At 43.3% G+C, this 27,254-nt stretch overlaps 1 protein-coding gene across 3 annotated transcripts in view; it reads left to right on the top strand.

The window, feature by feature from the left end:
* Positions 1 to 26,371, top strand: part of tdrd1 (tudor domain containing 1) — a 75,041-nt gene extending 48,670 nt beyond the window's left edge. For 2 of the 3 annotated variants that reach the window (XM_055930796.1, XM_055930795.1), the window contains exons 17-26: positions 2,620 to 2,727; positions 2,908 to 3,078; positions 4,614 to 5,030; positions 9,617 to 9,733; positions 9,882 to 9,998; positions 18,947 to 19,114; positions 19,445 to 19,948; positions 20,309 to 20,383; positions 20,505 to 20,545; positions 25,335 to 26,371. In XM_055930796.1, the coding sequence (XP_055786771.1) occupies positions 2,620 to 2,727; positions 2,908 to 3,078; positions 4,614 to 5,030; positions 9,617 to 9,733; positions 9,882 to 9,998; positions 18,947 to 19,114; positions 19,445 to 19,948; positions 20,309 to 20,383; positions 20,505 to 20,545; positions 25,335 to 25,397 (1,781 nt within the window). In that variant the 3' untranslated portion in view covers positions 25,398 to 26,371. The remainder of the gene's footprint in view (positions 1 to 2,619; positions 2,728 to 2,907; positions 3,079 to 4,613; positions 5,031 to 9,616; positions 9,734 to 9,881; positions 9,999 to 18,946; positions 19,115 to 19,444; positions 19,949 to 20,308; positions 20,384 to 20,504; positions 20,546 to 25,334) is intronic. The other variant, XM_055930797.1, reaches the window with a different exon arrangement.
* The last annotated feature ends 883 nt before the right edge of the window (positions 26,372 to 27,254 follow it).

The following is a 27,254-nucleotide window of genomic DNA, read 5'->3' as shown; positions in this document are numbered from 1 at the left end:
CGGATTTCACTTATCGCGGGTCATTTTCGGAACGTAACCCCCGCGATAAACGAGGGATTACTGTATACGCTTTCTCTGTGAACGAGTTTATTAGCAAGTGCATCGGTGAAGTTTTAGCCACTGTGACTATTAAACCTTCCCTAACCAGAAACTGGATTGATGGCAGCATTGCGCGAATCACCTCTTTTGATCATGGCAAGGCGACTGGAAACATGACCAAATACAAACAGTGTAGCTATTTCCTCCAAGGCAATCAAAAGAGCAAAGCGTCAGTATAGAGACAAAGTAGAGTCGCAATTCAACAGCTCAAAAACGAGACGTATGTGGCAGGGTCTACAGTCAATCACGGATTACAGAATGAAAACCAGCCCCGTAAACGGACATCGACGTCATGCTCCCAGACAAATTAACCAACTTCTTTGCTCACTTTGAGGACAATACAGTGCCACTGACACGGCCCACTACCAAAGCCTGTGGACTCTCCTTCTCCCTGGCCAACGTGAGTAAAACGTTTAAACGTGTTAAACCTCGCAAGGCTTCCGGCCCAGACGGCATCCCTAGCCGCGTTCTCAGAGCATGCGCAGATCAGCTGGTTGGTGTGTTTACGGACATATTCAATCAATCCCTATCCCAGACCGCTGTGCCCACATGCTTCAAGATGGCCACCATTGTTCCTGTTCCCAAGAAAGCTAAGGTAACTGAACTAAATGACTATCGCCCCATAAGATTCACTTCTGTCATCATGAAGTGCTTTGAGAGACTAGTCAAGGATCATATCACCTCCACCCTACCTGACACCCTAGACCCACTTCAATTTGCTTACCGCCCCAATAGGTCCGCAGATGACGCAATCGCTATCACATTGCACACTGCCCTATCCCATCTGGACGAGGAATACCTATGTAAGAATGCTGTTCATTGACTACAGCTCAGCATTTAACAGCATAGTACCCTCCAAGCTCACCATTAAGCTCGAGACCCGGGGTCTCGACCCCGCCCTGTGCAACTGGGTCCTGGACTTTCTGACGGCTGTGGGAGCCTCACCTCAGAATGCATTTCCATTGACATATTGTTTCTTAAGTGATATGTTGAGTTAAAACTTTGCTTCTATACCACTACATACAATTGCAATGTACACTGAACATAATTATAAAAGCAAGATGTGAAGTGTTGGTCACAAGCTTTTCATGAGCTGAAGTAAAAGATCCCTGACATGTTCTATACGTACAAAAAGCTTATCTCTCTCAAATTTTGTGCACAAATTTGTTTACATCCCTGTTAGTGAGCATTTCTCCTTTGCCAAGATAATCCATCCACCTGACAGGTGTGGCATATCAAGAAGCTGATTGAACAGCATGATCATTCATTACACAGGTGCACCTTGTGCTGTGGACAATAAGGTCACCCTCTAAAATGTGCAGTTTACACAATGCCAAATATATCTCAAGTTTTGAGTGCGCATGCAATTGGCATGCTGACTGCAGGAATGTCCACCAGAGCTGTTGCCAGATAATTGAATGTTAATTTCTCTACCATAAGCTGCCTCCAATGTCATTTTAGAGAATTTGGCAGTACGTCCAACCGGCCTCACAACCGCAGATCATGTGTATCCACGCCGGATGTGTAGGACCTGGACTGGCTTTATCTGCACTATAGTCTGAGACCAGCCACCAGGACAGCAGATTAAACTCTGGATTTGCACAACTGAAGAATTTCTGTGCAAACTGTCAGAAACCGTCTCAGGGAAGCTCATCTGCTTGCTCGTCGTCCTCACCAGGGTCTTGACTCAACTTCAGTTTGGTGTTGTAACTGACTTCAGTGGGAAATGCTCACCTTCGATTACTACTGGTACGGTGGAGAAGTGTGCTCTTCACGGAGGTATCACGGTTTCAACTATACCGGGCAGATGGCAGACACTGTATGGCTTTGTGTGGGCGAGCGGTTTGCTGATTTCAACATTGTGAGTAGAGTGCCCATGGTTTCGGTGATGGTATGGGCAGGCATAAGCTACGGACAAGGAATACAATTGCATTTTATCGATGGCAATTTGAATGCACAGAGATGCCATGACGAGGCATATTGTCGTGCCATTCGTCTGCTGCCATCACCTCATGTTTCAGCATGATAATGCACGATCCCATGTCGCAAAGATTTGTATACAATTTCCCAGTTCTTCCATGGCCTGCGATACTCACCACACGTCACCCATTGAGCATGTTGGGATGCTCTTGATAGACGTGTACGACCGCTTGTTCAAGTTCTTGGCAATATCCAGAAACTTTGCACAGCCATTGAAGAGGAGTGGGACCACAGGCCACAATCAACAGCACTGCATGAGCCGTGTCTGGTGGTCACACCAGATACTGACTGGTTTTCTGATCCTACCTTTTTTTTTAGTTATGTAACCAACAGATGCAAATCTGTATTTCCAGTCGTGAAATCCATGGATTAGGGCCTACTGAATATATTTCAATTTACTGATTTCCCTATATGAAAACTCAGTAAAGTCTTTGAAATTGTTAAATGTCAGAAACGGTTAAATATGGTACATGTGTTACATTCCCTGTTTTCACTGTAATTGACATTTGCTTCATCAGCGATATCGGTTTGTGTTGTAAGACCTGCAGGTTCTAGCGGAGCTGAGGGCTGAGCTAAAGCGGCACTGTGAGGTAGACATCACCCCTTTCAGTCCTAGTGTGGGTGAGCCCTGCTGCGCTCTGTTCTCTGGTAAGAACAAACGACGAGATTTATCAAACACCACTCTAACTGAATATCTATCATACTATATGGGGTAGTAAAAATATCACCAAGGACTCAAAGGCCCTCTCTCTTACTCCCACTGGTGCAGTGAATGTAGTCGGAAACTGTATATTATGGTTAATACTGGTGTGTGCTCTCCCTCCACAGGTGATGGGGCATGGTACCGTGGTATGGTGCAGGGTGTGTGGGCTGGCAGTAAAGCCCGGGTGTATTTTGTGGACTATGGCAACACCAGTGATGTAGAACCAGCCCACCTCAGAGCGATCACACCCGAGCTCCTCAAACACCACTTCCTGGCTATCCGCTGCTGGCTAGCAGGTGTGTGTGTGTGTGTGTGACGGTTAAAGTAGTAACTTTTCTACATTGTCAAACTTTACAGGTTTTTTATGTAATAAGTTATTACATTATCCGGTGGTTGTAATGTTATCAGGTGAGTAACAACTTTTTTGATGAATGTTTTTATGTATTGCTTCCTTCAATTTGATGCATATACTGCTAGTTACAAACACAAGCTCATGCACATCATACCGGAATACTTCTATATAAACACACTCGCAAGCACACATTGAAATGTGCACAGTCATACACACACACACACACCCAAAAGTAACTGAATACTCATAAATAGAAACTGACAAGCGCACACTGAAACCGGTCTAGTGGAAAGAGATTTTCAAAATACCAATATAACACTTCTTTACTTGGCCATTGTACAACTGGAACTTGACCCGCCATACACACAACAGGCTGTGTATGATGATGAGTAACCTTGCTTGAGAGCTAGTTTTGAATCCAGTCTGTGCCCGGATGGGTGTCCGCTAGGAGGGGGCGGTCAAAAGGTTTGGTCGTTTGGTGAACCTCACCTGTGTGTTGAGGATCCTTGTTTTACAGTCCCCTGAGATAAAGATTACTTCTTGAAACCATTTTGTGCGCGTGCCTTGCTCAAGGGCACAACGGCAGGAGATTATATCTAGAATTAGATACCAGCAACCCTCCAGTTGCCGATTCACATCCACCAGATTTTTCCCATGAGACCCAGGGTTCAAAGGCCTGCCCCTCTAACCTCAAGGCTACGTGCCGCCCCATAGCAAGGTAACAAGAGACACAGGTTTGACTGCTCAGAGAGATGACATCGCAGATGGACCCTATTGGTTACAACCCCCACATAGAGCAGATACGATTTGGCACAAACTGAGTAATACATAAACATTGCTTTTGCTATGTTATTAGCTACATGATCAGTTAAAGATGATACGTTATTCATCAAGTTGTTACTCCCATGATAACGTAAAAACGCACTGTGTAGTAGCATAACTTATAATGTAAAGTGAAAGGTTATTACATTATCTCTTCGTGTTTTATTACGTTATCCGGTAAGTTATAACATTAACTGGTGTTATTACATTAACCGTTAACCATTACTGTGTGTGTGAATGAATTACATTTTATTTTCATGTCAAATCTCCAGTTGGCAACCCATACCTTACTGACTTAATTGACACTAACAAGCATTACAATGATTCAATGTGATACTAAAGTGATAATTATTACTGTTCTGCGCAGTGCGGACCGTGTAAGGTATTAAAGTTATCCAAGCAATAATAATAACTAGAGCAGTAAAAAAAGTTAATACAGAAAACTTTTAACCCGGTCTTGCACAAAGAAAAGATTGTATGTACGTGTTTGTATATTTGCAGGATTTTGGGGATTTTGTTCATGATATCCTCATTCCTAAAATTGTAATTGTTTTCAAAACCTGCTCATACGATAATGGTGAGAAACTGTTGCAAATGTCAATGTGGGAAAACATAGCAAGTCATGACTATAAAATAGTCTTCCCCCAATCCCTGTAGGTGTTGAGCCTCTGAGCCCCCAGTGGAGTGCTGAGTCTATAGGCCGCTTCCAGGCCCTGTGTGTGGGCCAGCAGCTCCATGCACGTGTCCTCTTCATCACAGAGCGAGGCTACGGACTTGAACTGGACAGCAGTGGTCAAAACGTGGCCACCACACTGCTCTCAGAACAGCTGGCCAAAGCCCCTGGACAGAGCCAGGCCCATGCTAAATCCGCTCCCACTGTCCCTAAAATCCCCCAGCAGAAGCCTGCCATTCAGAGAGACACCACCACTAGTGTGGGACCACCCAAACCCGCAGCCGCCAATGAAAATGAGCCGCCCACTGAGAAGCAGGTCAAGAAAAACAATCAGAGCAAGGCTAGTGCTCGGCAGCCGGCAAAAGTGTCCATCCCATTTCGGTCCGATGGAACTGCATCTGGTGAGTCAGATTTACTGTATTTTCAGTATCAATAAAAGATTGTAACCATGTTTCCATCCAACCATTTTTAAACAAGTCAAGTCTCCCGGGTGGCGCAGTGGTCTAGGGCACTGCATCGCAGTGCTAGCTGCACCACCAGAGTCTCTGGGTTCACGCCCAGGCTGGGCTGGGTTCACGCCCAGGCTGGGCTGGGTTCACGCCCAGGCTGGGCTGGGTTCACGCCCAGGCTCTGTCGCAGCCGGCCGCAACCGGGAGGTTCGTGGGGCGACGCACAATTGGCATAGCGTCGTCCGGGTTAGGGAGGGATTGGCCGGTAGGGATATCCTTGTCTCAGTATGTAAAAAATGTAATAATGTAATAAAATGTAAGTTGCTCTGGATAAGAGCCTATGCTAAAATGACAACAAAAAAAAGAAAAGTACCTGTCGGATAAAAAACCTGATGATGGGCCTGATGGAAACAGCAAATTGGCGGTGGACTTTCTTAAATGTTGACAAAACCCAAATCTCTATCATTTGATTGAAAATGTGTCGACAAGTAGATGGAAACCTAGCTTGTGTAATAATAAAATAACTTTTTTGGACAACAGCACAAGATTGGCTACAATGTCACAGTTCATCTGTCTGTCCATGTCTTGCCTTCAGATAAAACACTTCTCTTCATTTTATTTCAGCATGAGCTTACATGACAGTGCTGAACCAATTCATTCAGTCACATTGCCAGTGCCACACACTCTTACAAGAACAATTCATGTTTATCAAATATCTCCTGTTTGTCTTTACTCGTGCTGTCATACAATATTTGTTGCTAATAAATTCAAGCGCAACTTAGAAATATCAACTTGAATTCCAACCCACCTGCCATCAATACAATTAAATCATGATTCAGTAAATGTGGTTTGATAAGGAGTAATTTATCATTTATCCTGAAACAGTGGTAAGGTTATGGCAAAATAAGTATGTACAGTGCCTTCACAAAGTATTCAGACCCCTTGACTTTGTCCACATTCTAAGTTGCAGCTGTATTCTAAAATTGATTAAAAAAAAAAATTCCCTCGTCAATCTACACACAATAAATACCCTATAATGACAAAACGAAAACAGGTTTTTAGACATTTTTGCATATTTTTTTTTAAACAGTGACCTTATTTGCATAATATTCAGCGGCTTTGCTATGAGACTCGAAATTGAGCTCAGGTGCATCCTGTTTCCATTGATCATCCTTGGTGTTTCTACAACTTGACTGGAGTCCACCTGTGGTAAATTCAATTGATTTGGACGTAATTTGGAAAGGCACACACCTGTCTATATAAGGTCCCACAGTTGACAGTGCATGTCAGCAAAAACCAAGCCATGAGGTTAAAGGAATTGTCTGTTGAGCGCCGAGACAGGATTGTGTCGAGGCACAGATCTGGGGAAAGGTACCAAAACATTTCTGCTACATTGAAGGTCCACAGAACACAGTGGCCTCCATTCTTAAATGGAAGATGTTTCAAACCACCAAGACAGTTCCTAGAGCTGGATGCCCGGCCAAACAGAGCAATCGGGGGAGAAGGGCCTTGGTCAGGGAGGTGACAAAGAACCCCATGGTCATTCTGACAGAGCTCCGGAGTTCCTCTGTGGAGATGAGAGAACCATCGTAGTCCTCACCAGGTTCTTGACCTGACTGCAGTTCAGTATCGTAATAGACTTCAGTGGGCAAATGCTCACCTTCTATGGCCACTGGCACGCTGGAGAAGTGTGCTCTTCATGGATGAATCCTGGTTTCAACTGTACCGGGCATATGACAGACAGTGTGTTTGGGTGAGCGGTTTGCTGGTGTCAATATTGTCCCATGTTTCATGAGCTGAAATAAAAGATTACAGAAATGTTCCATACAGACAAGAAGTGTATTTATCTCAAATGTGTTTACATCCCTGTTAGTGAGCATTTCTCCTTTGCCAAGATACTCCATCCACCTGACAGGTGTGGCATATCAAGAAGCTGATTAAACAGCACGATCATTGCATAGGTGCACCTTGTGCTGGGGACAATAAAAGGCCACTTTATATTGTGCGGTTTTGCCACAAAACACAATGGCACAGATGTCTCAAGTTTTGAGGGCGCAAGCAATTGTCATGCAGAAATGTCCAGAGCTGTTGCGAGAGAATTTAATGTTACATTGTTTTAAAGAATTTAATAGTATGTCCAACTGGCCTCCCAACCGCAGACCACTTGTAACCACGCCAGCCCAGGACCTCCATATCCGGCTTCTTCACATGCGGGATCATCTGAGACCAGCCACCCGGACATCTGATGAAACTGTGTGCTTGCACAAAGAATGTCTGCGCAAATTGTCAGAAACCGTCTCAGGGAAGCTCATATGCGAGCTCGTAGTCCTCGCCAGGTTCTTGACCTGACTGCAGTTCAGTGTCGTAACCGACTTCAGTGGACAAATGCTCACCTTCTATGGCCACTGGCACGCTGGAGAAGTGTGCTCTTCATGGATGAATCCTGGTTTCAACTGTACCGGGCAGATGGCAGACAGTGTGTTTGGGTGAGCGGTTTGCTGGTGTCAATATTGTTTAGTGTCCCATGGTGTCGGTGGGGTTATGCTATGGGCAGGCATAAGCTACGGACAACAAACACAATTGCATTTTATCGATGACAATTTGAATGCACAGAGACACCGTGACAAGATCCTGAGGCCCATTGTAGTGCCATTCATCTGCCTCATCACCTCATGTTTCAGCATGATGATGCACGGCAACATGTTGCAAGGATCTGGACACAATTCCTGGAAGCTGAAAATGGCCCAGTTCTTCAATGGTCTGCATACTCACCAGGCATGTCACCTGTTAAGCATGTTTGGGATGCTCTGGATCAATGTATACGACAGCGTTTTTCAATTCCCGCCGATATCCAGCAAATTCACACAGCCATTGAAGAGGAGTTGGACCACATTCCACAGGCCACGATCAACAGCCTGATCAACTCTATGTGAAGGAGATGGTGGTCACACCAGATACTGACTGGTTTTTTGATCCATGTATCTGTGGCCAACAGATGCATATCTGTATTCCCAGTCATGTGAAATCCATAGATTAGGGCCTAATGAATTTCTTTCAATTGACTGATTGTACCAACCTAAAAAGTAACTTCCATTGCCAACTATGTAATAGCCTACATATAGCCCAATTAAAAAAATAAAAATGTATCCTATAAATCACATTGGCTACACATGAGCCCGTCTGCAACAAACTTGAAACCTTGTATCAACTATTAACTTTGGTACGGCCAGAAGCTTGTGCTGGCGAACTTGCAACATTGCATAAAATATTCTGGCCGAGCAGAGTTTCCAGCGCCGGTGAGCTCGGCACAGACACAGTTGTAGGCTATTTGTGCAAGGGATAAGAAGCCATGGTTGACTTGGGCAGGAGCTCACCGGAGCTTTATAATGCTTGAGCTCCTGTTCCTCTTAGAATATTAGCTCAAAAATATTGTGGCGCTCCTGCACCTAAATATAGACCATACCAGCACCCAAAATGAGTACTGGAACCTATTTCACTCCAAGTCAAGCACTGATAAGAAGTAATCGGGTTGGCCTATTTTATGTCATTTCCACTTGATCAGCGCATGATATCTTTCCCTTTTCACGCTGAGTGGATATATCGAAAGGGAGAGGGCTGGAAAGATTTTTTTTAAATACACTATCGGTCAAAAGATTTAGAACACATTCATTCAAGGGTTTTTCTTAATTTTTACTGTTTTCTACATTGTAGAATAATAGTCAAGACATCAAAACTATGAAATAACACATATGGAATCATGTAGTAATCCAAAAAGTGTTAAAACAAATCAAAAATATATTTTACATTTGAGGTTCTTCAAAGTAGCCACCCTTTGCCTCGTGACAGCTTTGCATTCTCTCAACCAGCTTCACCTGCAATGCTTTTCCAACAATCTTGATGGAGTTCCCACATATGCACATTGTCGGAAGAGCGCATTCTGGAGAGAGAGAATTACATTGTGCATCTGGGCGCATGGTTAAGCCGACGTCTGCGTTGTCCATGCAGCATTTACGATGATACGGCCTCAGCGGAAGTCAGAGCATTCATATTGCTTGAGCTTGGTGGAGCAGTGCAGAGCTGTTGGCAAGGAAGTAAGTTTATCTACAGGATGTACCACCCTCCCCTAGCGTCAACCAATCATGTCAATGCGGAGTTATACAGAGCCCTACGCATTGTTACAACATTTGGGAAGCGAATTGCGATACGGTACGGCGCTTGATTTGTCCTGTGCATGTCTCTGGAGGCGCTGCAATTGTCACATGGAGCCTTCGGCCACAATTTTGGATCAAGCATAAATTGGGTTTTAGTCTAGGCCTCCGCAATGGATTAGTTGACATATATATTTTTTTGTTTCTGGTCGACCAACAACCAAACAGTCGACTAATTGGGGTCAGCCCTAATGCATATGTGTGGGGTGGAGGGGTGACTTGTGCGCTATGGAAATAATTGTATTTTCAAGGACATTAGTCAAGGAAACCATTAGTCAATCAATGTTAACGCTAGTAGTGCTAATCAGACGAACGATATATCTACCTCAGCAGACAAATTCCCTCTGGACTGGAGGACGGTGGAGCTGCCTCGCAATGAGACCTTCCAGCCTTGCATAGCAGCCGTTGTCAGCCCCAGTCTATTCTACCTTTTCAACCCCAGCCCCGGTGAGGACTCTCTTTCTCCCCTGTCTCTTGTTCTTTGTGTCTACAGAAATCCATGTCAATTTTTACAGGTGTACAATTACACCAGACTCACCCACAAATGATCTGTGTATATGGTGTGAACACTAATTTGTGTCTGTGTGTGGTCTAGTGTATGTGGAGAGACTGCGGAGTGTGATGATGGACTTGGCTGTATACTGCACCACCAAGGCCTTGCCTAGTCAGTGCAAACCCATGCCAGGAGCTGCATGCTGTGCCCAGTTTTCGGGTGAGGAGTCGTCATTCCCCCCCACACACACACACTAACCCTAACCCACACTTTCATCACCTTGTGGACAGGACTCTGCACACACACATGCACTCTCACTGCTAAAATACACACCCATTCAGTGCCTCACACAATGCATACACATGCAGTGCTTCAACAACAATCAGATATTTCCCATTTCAAGGGCACTATAAAATAACCTCTAACTCAATGACACATTTTTTTAAACGTTAGGTGAAATCTAATCATAAAGTGAAGGGACTGCCGTTTTTTCACGCTGCTCAGGATTTGGCAATATGGCCGTCCGTTCACTTTATGATCAGATTTAACCTAACGTTTCAATATGGCTAAATCTCTTTCTGGAAAGACAGGGAATTTTAAGTTCTGTTCCAAATACTTGAATTATGGTACACAGAGTTCTACTGATCACACAGCTCTTTTGGGATGTTTTCAAACCAATTGAATGCCAACATTTAGCAATATGCTTACATGAGGAACTAGGGTGGTGGACTAAATGGTGGATTGCTCTGACAAGGTGTCAAAGCACGAGGTAGGAAACCCCCAAAAATGGATTGGACACAGCAGTGTCGATCAACTCATGATAAAAATGTAATATTCAATATCAGTAAGTTAGACTAAATATTAGCACTTCACAAACTGGTGTGTTATAACCTTCAATATGGATAACAACACAAAACAAATCATAAGACTACAAAAAAAAAAACAGCCCCATCGCAGACCCCGATGTCTTGCTCCCAGACAAACTAAACAACAACTTTGCTCGCTTTGAGGACAATACAGTGCCACCGACACGGCCCGCTGCAGGCTCTCCTTCACCGCAGCCAACGTGAGTAAAACATTTAAACGTGTTAACCCTCACAAGGCTGCCGGCCCAGACGGCATCCCTAGCTGCGTCCTCAGAGCATGCGCAGACCAGCTGGCTGGTGTGTTTACGGACATATTCAATCAATCCCTATTCCATTCTGCTGTTCCCACATGCTTCAAGATGGCCACCATTGTTCCTGTTCCCAAGAAAGCTAAGGTAACTGAGCTAAACGACTATCGCGACTACTATAGCACTCACTTCCGTCATCATGAAGTGCTTTGAGAGACTAGTCAAGGATCATATCACCTCCACCCTACCAGACACTAGACCCACTCCAATTTGCTTACCGCCCCAATAGGTCCACAGACGACGCAATCACACTGCAAACTGCACACTGCCCTCACCCATCTGGACAAGAGGAATACCTATGTAAGAATGCTGTTCATCGACTACAGCTCAGAATTTAACACCATAGTACCCTCCAAACTCGTCATTAAGCTCAAGACCCTGGGTCCTGGACTTTCTGACGGGACGCTCCCAGGTGGTGAGGGTAGGAAACAACATCTCCACCCCGCTGATACTCAACACTGGGGATGAGAACACAAGGGTGCGTTCTCATCCCTCTCCTTTACTCCCTGTTCGCCCATGACTGCATGGCCATGCACGCCTCCAACTCAATCATCAAGTTTGTGGACGACACTACAGTCGTAGGCTTGATTACAAACAACGACAAGACGGCCTACAGGGAGGACTTGAGGGCCCTCGGAGTGTGGTGTCAGGAAAATAACTTCACACTCAACGTCAGCAAAACAAGGAGATGATCGTGGATTTCAGGAAACAGCAGAGGGAGCACCCCCCCTATCCACATCGACGGGACAGTAGTGGAGAAGGTGGAAAGTTCCTCGCCGACCACATCACAGACAAACTGAAATGGTCCACCCACACAGACAGGGTGGTGAAGAAGGTGCAACAGTGTCTCTTCAACCTCAGAAGGCTGAAGAAGTTTGGCTTGTCACCAAAAACACTCACAAATGTTTACAGCTGCACAATCGAGAGTATCCTGTCGGGCTGTATCACCGCCTGGTACGGCAAATGCTCTGCCCACAACCGTAAGGCTCTCCAGAGGGTGGTGAGGTCTGCACAATGCATCACTGGGGGCAAAGTTCCTGCCCCCCAGGACACCTACATCACCCGATTTCACAGGAAGGCCAAAATGATCATCAAGGACAACAACCACCTGAGCCACTGCCTGTTCACCCCACTATCATCTAGAAGGCGAGGTCAGTACATGTGCAGCAAAGCTGCGACCGAGAGACTGAAAAACAGCTTCTATCTCAAGGCCATCAGACTGTTAAATAGCCATCACTAGCACATTAGAGGCTGCTGCCTATAGGCATAGACTTGAAATCACTGGCCACTTTAACGAATGGAACACTAGTCACTTTAATAATGTTTACGCATCTGTTATTACTCATCTAATGTATTTACTGTATTCTATACTATTCTACGGTATATTAGTCCGTTCCGCTCTATCGCTCGTCCATATGTGTACAGTCTTAATTCATTCCTACTTAGATTTGTGTGTATTGGGTATATGTTGTGTAATTTGTTAGATATTGCTGCACTGTCGGCGCTAGAAGCACAAACATTTCACTGCAATAACATCTGCTAATCACGTGTATGTGACCAATAAAATTTGATTTGATTTGCCTTGATGACAGCTTTGCACACCTGACCTCAACCATCTTCATGAGGTAGTCACCTGGAATGCATTTCAATTAACAGGTGTGTCTTGTTAATTTGTGGAATTTCTTTCCTCCATAACGCTTCCTTCAACCAGCTTCACCTGGAATGCTTTTCCAACAGTGTTGAAGGATTTCCCACATGCTGAACACTTGTTGGCTGCTTTTCCTTCACTCTGCGGTCCAACTCATCCCAAACCAGGTTAGGTATTGTGGTGGCCAGGTCGTCTGATGCAGCACTCCCATCACTCTCCTTCTTGGCCAAATAGCCCTTACACAGTCTGGAGGTGTGTTGGGTCATTGTCCTTTTGAAAAACAAATGATAGTCCCACTAAGCACAAACCAGATGGGATGGCATATCGCTGCAGAATGCTGTGGTAGCCATGCTGGTTAAGTGTTCCTTGAATTCTATATAAATCACAGACAGCGTCACCAGCTAAGCACCCACACACCATCACACCACAGAGATCATCTGTTCACCTACTCTGCGTCTCACAAAGACACCGCGGTTGGAACCAAAGATATCAGATTTCCACCGGTCTAATGTCCATTGCTCGTGTTTCTTGGCCCAAGCAAGTCTCCTCTTCGAACATAAAGGCCTGATTCACGCAATCTCCTCTGAACAGTTGATGTTGAGATGTGCCTGTTACTTGAACTCTGTGAAGCATTTATTTGGCCTGCAATCTGAGCTGCAGTTAACTCAAATGAACTTATCCTCTGCAGCAGAGGCAATTCTGGGTCTTCCATTCCTGTGGCTGTCCTCATGAGAACCAGTTTCATCATAGTGCTTAATGGTTTTTTGCAACTGCACTTGAAGAAACTTACAAAGTTCTTGAAATGTTCCGTATTGACTGACCATGTCTTAAAGTAACGATGGACTGTCATTTCGCTTTGCTTGTTTGAGCTGTTCCTTGCCATAATATGGACTTTGTCCTTTACCAAATAGTGCTACCTTCTGTATACCAACCCTACCTTGTCACACACAACTGGCTCAAACGCATTAAGAAGGAAATAAATGAACAAACTTTTAACAATGCATTCCAGATGACTACCTCATGCAGCTGGTTGGGAGATAGCCAAGGGTGTGCAAAGCTGTAAAGGGTGGCTACTTTGAAGAATATAAAATATATTGACGCTTTTTTGGTTACTACATGATTCCATATGTGTTATTTCATAGTTTTGATGTCTTCACTATTATTCTACAATGTAGAAAATAGTAAAAAAAAAAGAAAGAATAACCCTTGAATGAGTAGGTGTCCAAACTTTTGACTGGCGCTGTAAGTATTCACACCCCTGAGTCAATTCTGTTATACTCACAGACGTCATTCAAACAGTTTTATAAACTTCAGAGTGTTTTCTATCCAATACGAATAATAATATGCATATATTAGCAACTGGTACTGAGGAGCAGGCCGTTTACTATGGGCACCTCTGGGCACCTTTCATCCAAGCTACTCAATACTGCCCCTGCAGCCATAAGAAGTTAACGCCGATTTTTAAAAACCGATGTCAAAGCTACCTTGCATACCTATTTAATGTAGGTACATGACATAATAACGCCACGTAAAATGTTGCGCTACACGTGCAACACAGCATTCTTAACCTAGCCCACAATGTCTGTTGTGTGGATCGAGCAGTCAACAAGTCGAACATCATTTGTAAGAGTAATACCATTTCAGCGAGACAACGCAAAGGCGAAGTCGATTAAAGCCAAGATAATGGGATTCATTGCCCTTGACAATCAACCGTTCTCTGTCGTGGGTGATGCTGGCTTTCGCCGACTGGTCGAGCACCGTTACACACTACCAAGTGCGCTATTTTTCAGATGTTGCCTTACCGGCGTTACACAGTAATAGCGTCACGACATACATTCTATGGAACGCCGTTGGGTCTTTGCGTGTCAAAAAAGATACAGTAGCACTGTCAAAGCTGTACAAAAAAGTCTGCAAACAAGCAAACACCGGCCACGAACGATGTGTTTACAATACCGCGTTGGTAATAAAGCATAATTTGTTGGACTTCTGGGGTAGCTAGCTTTAGCTTGGTACCTAGTGTTGTGTCTTTGGCATCATTAAACTGAAGACTTATTTATCAAATAACTCTCTCTAAATTGATTAATCATGTAACTGTAATTAACTAGGAAATCGTGGCACCAAGGAAAATATTCAGATTTTAAAGTTATAATTTTCCTAACATAACTTTCAGATATTTGAATATCTGAAAACTTAGTCTTCGAATTAATGAATTATTTACCTCATGTTAGTCTCATTCCAAACGTCGTAAATTGTTGGTTATCTGCACGAACCCAGTCTTCACTATGAGTCATCCTACATCAATTATCTTAAGTCATTTATTTACGTAATTCACAGAAATGCATAAACAAACAGTAGATTGTTACAAGGAAATGATAACGGAGTTTCCCTAATGGGATAAACCGGCATCGCGGCTAGGTGTACAAAAGGGAAGTGGGGGTCGACTGAGATCAGACAACACACAGTTGATAATTATAACAATTGAAATGCTAATCCTTTGCACATGAACGCTCACTCATTCAGGAACAATTGCAATCACTATATATATTTACACTCAGTGTGTCGTCAGGATCTCTGTTGAAAAGTTTGTTTCTGTTGGAGAGTCTGTCCGCCCTCTCTCTCTGAATTGGTTAGAATGGATAGTTCAGAGTGACATTCATTCATGTCGTTATAGAATAGATGTTTCGGCGGTTGTCGGCCTTGCGTTCAATGATACCGAATTCCTAGCTGCAGACTAGTAATTAATATCAAAGACTTGTTCTTATTCTGTCGGAATCGATAGTCTATGAGTTTAACCATGTGGGATGGTTAAAAGATTCAGCAATCGTCTCAAACCTTGGCCCTCTCGTTATCGAGGTAAGCTGGTCTGCAACCTTTGTCTTCTCGTAATTGAGAGAAACATGGTCTGTGGAGAAATTCTCAAGGTGGGGGTTTTATTCGGAAGAGCAGAAAAAGGCTGTCTCATGACGCCAGGTCCTAACTGTGTTCATGGGGGCGTGCCAGTGACTTAAGTGAAACTTTACACAGAAATGCAATTCTCTCACATTACATAGCATCCCATAATTTCACAAATAGTTTAATCGCCCCATCCATGAGCTAGCTAGCTTTTTTTTTAATGACCAGCACTGTAGGTGCGTGAGACAACTTTACCAGTATCATAGCATAGGTATCGATCAATCGTGACATATGACATACGAGTGAGGGTGTAATCAATGTGTAATAACTATGTAAAAAATATAGGAACGCGTTTGTGACGCGCAGTCATATTCAGGTCTTGATTGGTCAACAAGCTTATTTGACACGTGGGTCCGACAGGTTTGGATTAAGGATCAAAGCTCTACTCTTGGCAGTCTCTCGCCCCGCAGGCGTGCACCATGCAAAACTGGTATCAACCCTGGCCTGGAGAGACAATATCCACCAACTCACGGTCAGCACAAGTTCTTCACTCTGAATTGCGATGGCGGGCAATTGTTCTGAAAGTGTCTTCCTGTGAGCCGGTTTAGTGGGCTCATCTTGATTTAGATAAGATTCATTTCACAGCATAACCTACACAATAAAAACAAAACATGAAAAGGCCAAGCAATGGACAGTATAGGCTGGATGTGTGCAAAATGCAATAGGCCTTCAGAAAGTGTTAAGACTTTTTCAACGTTTTGTTACGTTACAGCCTTATTCTAAAATTGATTAAATAGTTTCCCCCCATCAATCTACACTCAATAGCCTATAATGACAATGATGAAGATGTTTTTGTTTTTACATTTTTGAAAATGTGTTAAAAATACAAAACTGAATTATCACATTTACATAAGTATTCAGACTCATTACTTTGTTGAAGCACCTTTGGCAGCGATTAAAGCCTTAAGTCTTCTTGGGTATGACGCTACAAGCTTGGCACACCTGTATTTGGGGAGTTTCTCCCATTCTTCTCTGCAGTTCTTCTCAAGCTCTGTCAGGTTTAATGGTGTGTCGCTGCACAGCTATTTTCAGGTCTCTCCAGAGATGCTCGATTGGGTTCAAGTCCGGGCTCTGGCTAGGCCAATCAAGGACATTCAGGGACTTGTCCCAAAGCCACTCCTGCGTTGTCTTGGCTGTGTGTTTAGGGTCGTTGTCCTGTTGGAAGGTGAACCTTCGCCCCAGTCTGAGGTCCTGATAACTCTAGAGCAGGTTTTCATCAAGGATCTATCTGTACTTTTCTCTGTTCATCTTCCCCTCGATCCTGACTAGTCTCCTAGTCCCTGCTACAGAAAAACACCCCCACAGCATGATGCTGCCACCACCATGCTTCACCGTAGGGATGGTGGCAGGTTTCCTCCAGACGTGACGCTTGGCATTCAGGCCAAAGAGTTCAATCTTGGTTTCGTCATACCAGAGAATGTCTTTTTTAATGGTGGGAGAGTCTTTAGGTGCCTTTTGGTAAACTCCATGCAGGCTGTCATGTGCCTTTTACTGAGGAGTGGCTTCTGCCTGGCCACTCTACCATACAAGCCTGATTTGGTGGAGTGCTGCGGAGATTGTCCTTCTGGAAGTTTCTCCCATCTCCACAGAGGAACTCTAGAGCTCTGTCAGAGTGACCATCGGGTTCTTGGTCACCTCCCTGACCATGGCCCTTCCCCCCCGATTGCTCAGTTTGGCCAGGCGGCCAGCTCTAGGAAGAGTCTTGGTGGTTCCAAAACGTTTTCCATTTAAGAATGATGGAGGCCACTGTGTTCTTGGACGTTCAATGCTGCAGAAATGTTTTGGTATCCGTCCCAAGATGTGTGCCTCAACACAATCCTGTCTCGGAGCTCTACGGACAATTCCTTTGACCTCATGGTTTGGTTTTTGCTCTGACATGCACTGTCAACTGTGGGACCTTATATAGACAGGTGTGCGCCTTTCCAAATCATGTCCAATCAATTGAATTTACCACAGGTGGACTCCAGTCAAGTTGTTAAATTCATCTCAAGGATGATCAATGGAAACAGGATGCACCTGAACTCCATTTTGAGTCTCATAGCAAAGAGTCTGAATAATTATTTAAATAAGGTGTTTCTGTTTTTTATTTGTGATACATTTGCAAAAATGTCTAAACCTGTTTTGTGTTGGTCATTATTTGGTATTGTGTGTAGATTAAGGAAAATGTTTTATTAAATCCATTTTATAGTAAGGCTGTAACGTGGAAAAGGCCAAGGGGTCTGGATATTTTCCGAATGCACTGTAAATGTAGGATGCATGTTGATGTGCAAAAGATTGTAAAAGTTGTGGAAGTGGCTGTTTCACTGACCTAGGCCAATTTGGACTGGTCACCTGACCCACAAGTCCACAACTTACGGAGCATGGGTTTAACCAGAACTGATCATTGAAAACGTAACATGTTGAATAATCAATTCGTTATTCTGTTTCTCATTATCCAATATTTCCTTTAGACAATGAAAGCAAAAAAGCATTCTGTTTTCAGATTCAAATCAAATAAACGAGGAACTACACTGCACTCGTTTTTTATTTTATTTTTTATCTTGTCGTCTTATAGGAAATATTAACTGGCCAAAATGTACACGCACCTTACAGGTAGGTGTTCCTAAATTGGACAGACCAGGTTATCTATCAAAGACCAGAGGTTGTTCTCTCTTTGTCCCCCTCTTTCTCTCGCCTCCACAGCCAGTGGCCATTCCAGGCCAAAGCTGGTAATTTCATGTCTGATAGTGAAGTAATGACACAATGTGCGTGCAGCCAAGCAGCGGTCTACTCTTCTTTCAACACAGTGTGGAGGTTTAGGTGTAGAATATACAATGAGTGCAGAGTGCATTCTGCCGCGCAGGTAACTACCGGGTTGGGATTGAATGTTAAAGTCAAAGTACTCAAGGTAAAGTGTGAATAGTCTAGTCTTAAAAACTCTCAACAAAAGTGTGGTCCAATAGTCTTTAATAGCTGAAATGCCATTGTTTCATTATGTGACGCACTGAGAAAAGCTACTGAATTATCAGATTATGTGAAAAGCCCTAATAATCAGAATATTCGGAATATTACACCTGATATAGGGGATGCTAGAGTGTGTGGAAGTACTGACCTGATTGTATGAAATGTGGACTACACATTCCTTTTGACTATAGCCACATGAACATGGATGAAATCGAATATGAATTCATTCTCTTTTTGTCCTTCAAAAGTTCAGTTCAAGTCAACTATTTTTGGATGAGCTGCATACGGTACAAAGGCAAACATATTGTGAGTTTTTTTTTATGGACAGTCATCTCTGTTCATCACCTGTCAACGGATGGCTCAATCCCTCATTTTTTTACACAAAATCTCAGTGGCGCTGTACATGTAGTTCCTCTAGTTGAGGAAAGCTATTGTTGTTATACCCCGCAGGTGATAAGAATTGGTACAGAGCCGTGTTCTTGGAGACCACAGAGACTGAGGCCAGTGTGATCTATGCAGACTACGGCAACTCCGAGAAACTCCCCTTCGCCAGCATTCTGCCCATCCCCACAGAGTTCCTGGAGCTCCCTTTCCAGATTGCCCGCTGTGCCCTCACAGGTAAGAAGGGCCACAAGGCAGAAGTCAACTGCACAGTCTGAAGTTAACGCCTAGCCCTGTAGCTGTGATCTTGTCCCGTTGTGTCTGTCTGGGCCTGTAGGAGCATTTTGAGATGTGATCTGTGTCTGTTGTATGTCTGTGTGACTGGTCTGTCTAGTTTATGTGGCACTCATTTTCTGTACATAAAGAGGGATATGATCTATGACCTGTGTCTTCCTGTCAACTGCCTGTGTGACTGATCCGTCTTGTTTCTGAGTCTTCATCCCTGTATTTAAGAAGTGCTCTGAGATACCTGTCAGTCTGTGTCATGTTGTCTGTTGTCTGCTGTAGGTAAGGAGCACTTCCCGTCAGTGTGGCCCGTAGAGGTCCTGGAGCTTTTCAGTGCCCTGCTGAGTGATGGAGTGCTGGCCTCTGTCCAGGACTTCGATGGCAACTCCAACCTGCTGTCAGTCACCCTGCAAATAGAGCGAGGCGGGGGCCACCTCAACACTATGATCCTAGAGGGGCTGCAGGGCACACACAGCGGCAGTGCCAAGACCTCCACCCCCAGACAAGAGCCATTCCAGACCAAGATCCCCATCATCGCCACAGCTCCAGTCACGCCGGCCACAGCTCCAGTCACGCCGGCCACAGCTCCAGTCACGCCGGCCACAGCTCCAGTCACGCCGGCCACAGCTCCAGTCACGCCGGCCACAGCTCCAGTCACGCCGGCCACAGCTCCAGTCACGCCGGCCACAGCTCCAGTCACGCCGGCCACAGCTCCAGTCACGCCGGCCACAGCTCCAGTCACGCCGGCCACAGCTCCAGTCACGCCGGCCACAGCTCCAGTAACTGGTGTGTCAGTTCAGACATCCGTGTACTAATACAGTATCAAAGGGGTATCGTAGTGTGTGGCAGGTAGCCTAGAGGTTAGAAAGGCAGGCCTGCAACTGGACGGTTTCCAGTTCGAATCCCATGTGTGACAGGAAAGTCTGGTGGTATTCTAGGTATCAGATGCCATTTCCTGCTGTTGTGCTCTTCAGCAAGGCACTTAATCCCTACACTGCTCCAGGGTCACCGCACTGTGGCGATGTCTTTGGCAATGTAACCATTTGTTTTGTTTTTTGCATCTTGCTCATTGTGTTTGTAGTATCTTCTAATTAAATATTGCACATGAAACCTTTTAGATGAGCTGTATATATACATCTTATGTAGTTTCAGATTATGCTGCACCGAAGAAAACCGAACCCAAGGAACCACAGAGCCTAACTTGCTCAAAGAGTGTGAATGGTATGTCCAAATGACTCATCAGATACTGCTTACTTGATCACTTTGACACATTATTGGCACATTTTACCCAGCTGTTGGCTTCCAAGTTGGTTAAGCACTGACTCCAGTATTTGTTCTCCAGATGATGCCTCTCCATGCTGCTGCCGGGACTTGGTGCAAAAGGTGAAACACATTTTTCTACTATTGCTACAAACATATTCAGGTGGTGGCACCAGCCCATGATTTGGTCACACAGTAATTGTTGCTTTGTCACGCAGTAGAAAAAATGACTTATGAAGTAATTCACAGTGCTAATGAGATGGTATGATTCAAGTAAATAAATACATTGTTTAATCTGACATATCCAAGAAAGATTTAAGATATTTTGATACGTAACCTGAACCAGTTATTCATTTTAGGCTATTGTTGCTATATTTTACTCTCAAAATAGGACTCCAGAATTTGGTTTATTTTGTTCAATCAAATCAAAGTTTATTGGTCGTGTACACAAATTTGCAGGTACATTGAAATGAGTGTGTTTCTAGAACCAACAGTGCAGTAATACCTAGCAATAAAATAAACACACACAGTCTCCCCAAAAAATAAGATATTAGGAAATATGTCAGAGACCTTGACTTTTTCAACATTTTGTTATTATTATTCTAAAATTGATTAAATGGGGGGAAAATGAAAATGACCATCTTACATGAAATTACCCGCTGTGGAATGGCACTACTGGCTGTGGAGGTGAGAGAGAAGGTCCCACAGTAGACAGTGCATGTCCAAGCAAAAACCTAGCCATGAGGTTAAAGGAATTGTTCTTAGAGCTACAAGACAGGATTGTGTTGTGGAACAGATCTGGGGAAGGGTACCAAAACATTTCTGCAGTATTGAAGGTCCCCAAGAACACAGTGGCCTCCATTCTTAAATGGAAAAAGTTTGGAAACACCAAGTCTCTTCCTAGAGCTGTAAGAATTTCTAGAGCTAAAAACCTTTTTTCGCTTTGTCATTATGGGGTATTGTGTGTGTGTAGATTGAGGCTGTTTTTTATATATTTTTTATCAATTTTAGAATAAGGCTGTAATGTAACAAAATGTGGAAAAGGGGAAGGGGTCTGAATACTTTCCAAATGCACAGTACAGTCGTGGCCAAAAGTTTTGAGAATGACACAAATATTAATTTTCAAAGTCTGCTGCCTCAGTTTGTATGATGGCCATTTGCATATACTCCAGAATGTTATGAAGATGAATTGCAAAGTCCCTCTTTGCCATGCAAATTAACTGAATCCCAAATAAAAAAATTCACTGCATTTCAGCCCTGCCGACATGTCAGTGATTCTCTCGTTAACTTTATATGGCTGCAGGGGCGGTATTGAGTAGCTTGGATGAAAAGGTGCCCATTGTGAACTGCCAGCTCCTCAGTCTCAGTTGCTAATATATGCATATTATTATTAGTATTGGATAGAAAACACTCTAAAGTTTCGAAAACTGTCAAAATATTGTCTGTGAGTATAACAGAACTGATATTGCAGGCGAAACCCTGAGGAAAATCCAAACCGGAAGTGGCTTCTATTTTGAAAACTCCATGTTCCATAGCCTCCCTTTGCTGGATTTAAAGGGATATGAACCAGATTCCTTTCCCTATCGCTTCAAGGTGTCAAGTCTTCAGACATAGTTTCAGGCTTTTATTTTGAAAAATGAGCCAGAACGATAACATCTCGTCAAGTGGTCACATGAGTTTTGCTCGCGCAACAGAGTTTGGACAGCCATTGTTTTCCCCTCTCCTACTGTGAAAGACATTTGCGGTTGATATATTATCGATTATATATTTCAAAAACAACCTGAGGATTGATTATAAAAAAAACGTTTGAAATGTTTCTGTGGACATAATGGAAATGATTTGGAATTTTCGTCTGCGTTGTCGTGGCCGCTCTTTCCGGTGGATTTCTGAACATAACGCGCCAAACAAACGGAGGTATTTTGGATATAAAAATAATCTTTATGAAACGAAAGGAACATTTGTTGTCTAACTGGGAGTCTCGTGAGTGAAAACATCCGAAGATCATCAAAGGTAAACGATTAATTTGATTGCTTTTCTGATTTTCATGATCGAGCTACTTGATGCTAAGTGTACTTAATGTTTTGTCGAGCGATCGATAAACTTACACAAACGCTTGGATTGCTTTCGCTGTAAAGCATCATTTCAAAATCTGACACGACAGGTAGATTAACAAAAGGCTAAGCTGTGTTTTCCTATATTGCACTTGTGATAATGAATATAAATATTTTTAGTCATATTTATTGAATGTAGCGCTATGCTATTCAGCGGTTGTTTATGACACTTATCCCGTTAACCTGTTATGGCTGCAATCCCGTTAACACAGCTGTGAGTGTTGACGAGGACAAAGCTGGAGATCACTCTGGCATGCTGATTGAGTTCGAATGACAGACTGGAAGCTTCAAAAGGAGGGTGGTGCTTGGAATCATTGTTCTTCCTCTGTCAACCATGGTTCAGGTAACGAGGAAGGAGGTGCCGTCATCATTGCTTTGCACAAAAAGGGTCACAGGCAAGGATATTGCTGCCAGTAAGATTGCACCTAAATCAACCATTTATCGGATCATCAAGAACTTCAAGGAGAGCGGTTCAATTGTTGTGAAGAAGGCTTCAGGGCGCCCAAGAAAGTCCAGCAAGCGCCAGGACCGTCTCCTAAAGTTGATTCAGCTGCGGGATCGGGGCACCACCAGTACAGAGCTTGCTCAGGAATGGCAGCAGGCAGGTGTGAGTGCATCTGCACGCACAGTGAGGCAAAGACTTTTGGAGGGTGGCCTGGTGTCAAGAAGGGCAGCAAAGAAGACACTTCTCTCCAGGAAAAACATCAGGGACAGACTGATATTCTTCAAAAGAGACAGGGATTGAACTGCTGAGGACTGGGGTAAAGTCATTTTCTCTGATGAATCCCCTTTCCGATTGTTTGGGGCATCCGGAATTAAGCTTGTCCGGAGAAGACCAGGTGAGCGCTACCATCAATCCTGTGTCATGCCAACAGTGAAGCATCCTGAGACCATTCATGTGTGGGGTTGCTTTTCAGCCAAGGGAGTGGGCTCACTCACAATTTTGCCTAAACACAGCCATGAATAAAGAATGGTACCAACACATCCTCTGAGAGCAACTTCTCCCAACCATCCAGGAGCAGTTTGGTGACAAACAATGCCTTTTCCAGCATGATGAAGCACCTTGCCACAGGGCAAAAGTGATAACTATGTGCCTCGGAACAAAACATCGATATTTTGGGTCCATGGCCAGCAAACTCCCCAGACCTTAATTGAGAACTTGTCAATCCTCAAGAGGCGGGTGGACAAACAAAACCCCACAAATTCTGACAAACTCCAAGCATTGATTATGCAAGAATGGGCTGCCATCAGTCAGGATGTGGCCCAGAAGTGAATTGACAGCGTGCCAGGGCGGATTGCAGAGGTCTTGAAAAAGAAGGGTCAACACTGCAAATATTGACTCTTTGCATCAACTTCATGTAATTGTCAATTAAAAGCCTTTGACACTTATGAAACACTTGTAATTATACTTCAGTATTCCATAGTAACATCAGACAAAAATATCTAAAGACACTGAGGCAGCAGACTTTGTGAAAATTAATATTTGTAATTCTCAAAACTTTTGGCCACGACTGTGTATAGTGTAAGACAGTATGGACAGTATATGAATAGAAAAGCTGTGTACAGCAGTAGTTGTATAGGATGAACCATGACTAGAATACAGTCTATACATATGAAGTGGGTAAAACAGAATGTAAACATTATTAAAGTGACCAATGTTTAATAACTATGTTAATGGGGCCTCTAAGGTGAAGGGTAGCGTACCGAGTGGTAGCCGGGCTAGAACAGTGATTAAGGCTAGTGGTGACAGAATCAGTTTCTGTCTCTCAGTCGCAGCTTTGATGCACCTGTACAGTCAAATGTATTTTTGTGCACTGGCTATCCATTTATTTGGCCCTTGTTTCTGTGAAATCTCAAATTCATTGAACCTTATGCTCTTTTAACACTAGAACCGCCAACGTCTTTTGAACATGGTCTTTTGAGCGTCATGTGATTTAACAATTGTAATATCGCTGTCATGTCCCCCTCCGTCCTTGACTTTTCCTAAATAAGTCTTTCACACACATACGTTGTGAGAATTTCAATACAACAGAGTTTGTTATAAGCAGTTTTACGAGTACACTCAACAGTTAGTGGCCCATCTCATAATGCCCATCGAAAGTACACCTGCACTATAGGGTTCTATTTTGTTCGTAGAATAACTGCTCTTTCATGCGTTACACACGTGAACAGTCGTGGCAGCATATAGCCTAGGCTACTGAGCACAGACTAGTTACATAACTTTACACACGTGAGCAGTCGTGGCAGCATATAGCCTAGGCTACTGAGCACAGACTAGTTACATAACTTTACACACGTGAGCAGTCGTGGCAGCATATAACCTAGGCTACTGAGCACAGACTAGTTACATAACTTTACACACGTGAGCAGTCGTGGCAGCATATAGCCTAGGCTACTGAGCACAGACTAGTTACATAACTTTACACACGTGAGCAGTCGTGGCAGCATATAACCTAGGCTACTGAGCACAGACTAGTTACATAACTTTACACACGTGAGCAGTCGTGGCAGCATATAACCTAGGCTACTGAGCACAGACTAGTTACATAACTTTAAACATGCTGCTCTTTTGGAATACATTGTCTTAGTTTCATAATGTTTCTTAAGACCTGCCTAAATTAAACGATGAGTTTCTTTGTGATGATGTATATTAAATTGATTTTATTAGACTGTTAAAATAGACACGCCAAGGGTGCGACATTGGCCCGGTATGCCTCGAGGCCCGGCGGTTCTAGTGTTAAGGACCATCTCCTGCCCAACGTGTAGAACCAACATGTTTTGAACCCCCTTCTCTCTCACAGATTGACCAACTGGAAGAGCACATTCTGGTCCTCGTGAAGCAAATAGGTGGATGGTCAAAGTGACTGCCATACACAACTCTATGTTCTAGGAATATTCATGAATACGTGTAGATATTCAGTTTAGGTGATTTATGCTTTGCCGTTCAGTTGGGATGTTCCCTCAAGGGTTTTTGGTGGGTGAATGTTGCATCTTGGCTGTGAGAAGTATTTACATTACGGATATAATATGTTGGGACAGCTCTCTTGATCAGGACTTTGGTGTAAACTTTGGTTTAAAATTGCTAATCTATTTGTTTTAGGTATTGTTTAACTGAAATGTAATCATATTTTACACTTTCATCATAAACTATATCATAATTGTACTTTACAGAAGATAAGCCATCTTGGAAATGTTATTGTTTTGGGACCATGTGGTCAACGCATCAATAATGTTAGGTATCATAGTCTTCTTTTCAATATACTGTAACTGTATCCAGAGTCCAGCTTTGAATTCAGATTCAAGCTTTAAGGTTGTTCCCATTGCTCAAGTCACAGCAACATTACGTGATTATGTGCCTGCCTTCTCATTTAGTGTTCCACCATCTGTTGAAGAGGCATGGTTTGTCATTTAGTGTTCCACCATCTGTTGAAGAGGCATGGTTTGTCATTTAGTGTTCCACCATCTGTTGAAGAGGCATGGTTTCTCAGTTAGTTGTTTTAATTAAAGTTCAGTTTGGGATATGGAATGGCTTTGTGACATTAACTGAAAGCATTTACTGGAGTGGATTTCTTGATGGATAACCAAACAGCCGGGGCACAGACTACATGCCGATTAGCAATGTGTTTTAGTGCTTGATCTAAGATAAGACAACAATTTATTTTCCTATGTGTGAAATAACTTCGCTAGATATTTAGGCCCTCATTTGCTCCTGGTAGATCTCACTTTTTGTCAAATTATCAGTGTTAATTTTATGAGTTGAAGACCTTTAAAGGAGAATGTTGCTACTTTTCAACCTACTCTGTATTTTTGATGTTAATGGCATGTTATAAAGGGGTGAAGACGCTTTTTTTGTGTGATTTTTTAAAATTTATTTTAAACTTGTTTTTGAGAAACTTACCCCAGTCGTGATAGACTTCCTGGTTGCTCGTTGTGCAGTGTGCGGGCATCCAAAAAGCATATCCAAAAACACACATATGTGCTTTTAGAAACAAAAACACGCTCTCAACATGGTGATGTAGGTCTTTAGATGTTGTACACATGCAGTTGTGTCATTCTGAACTTCCGCAACGTTATATTCCATTTTGTGCAAGTCCAGCGGTTTCCCTCACCAGCTTGTGCTACTTCTCTGTGTAGCCTGCGCAGCACAGAAGAAACGGTAAGTAAGTACATTAATTTCTTTGACACTTCTCAATATAAAAACTGACTTATACCCATAAGTTTAACAACTAAATATTTTAATAAAATTAGTAACCTTTGGTTTTCAGATGTAAGAATGTCCCTGTTTGATTTTAGTGGCTTTCAACTTTCTAAATCCACCCTGAATCTACTCTTCCAGTGGGATCAAGATTTTCCAGATTTTCTGCATCAAAACTAACCTAATCACACTACCTTGGAGTTTTGAGAGGAAATGGTATGGGTTGGTTGTGGGTAGTTTTTTGAATGGTCTTTTCACTCATGGTATACAGTAGATAACACCTCAAACCCAAGGCTAAATCTGCATCAACATTGTTAGTTCACTGTTACCTCAACATCAAAGTCGCGCCTCTCTAGACCCCATTCTATATTGTAGTAGATGTAGGGCGGTTTGCATCAAACTCTACTTAAAACTTTGCGATTTATGAAGGGGTTTGTCCTGGGGGGTAATTAAAATAGGTATCCAAGTGGTCACCTTGCATTGTATGTAAGCACTTTTTATGTAGGTTGTGTGTGTGTGTGCGCCG

Source organism: Salvelinus fontinalis, chromosome 8 (assembly GCF_029448725.1).
Source record: "Salvelinus fontinalis isolate EN_2023a chromosome 8, ASM2944872v1, whole genome shotgun sequence".
Classification (NCBI taxonomy): Eukaryota; Metazoa; Chordata; class Actinopteri; order Salmoniformes; family Salmonidae; genus Salvelinus; species Salvelinus fontinalis.
Note: the sequence above shows the minus strand (reverse complement) of the source record. Positions and strands in the feature narration are given on the sequence as shown.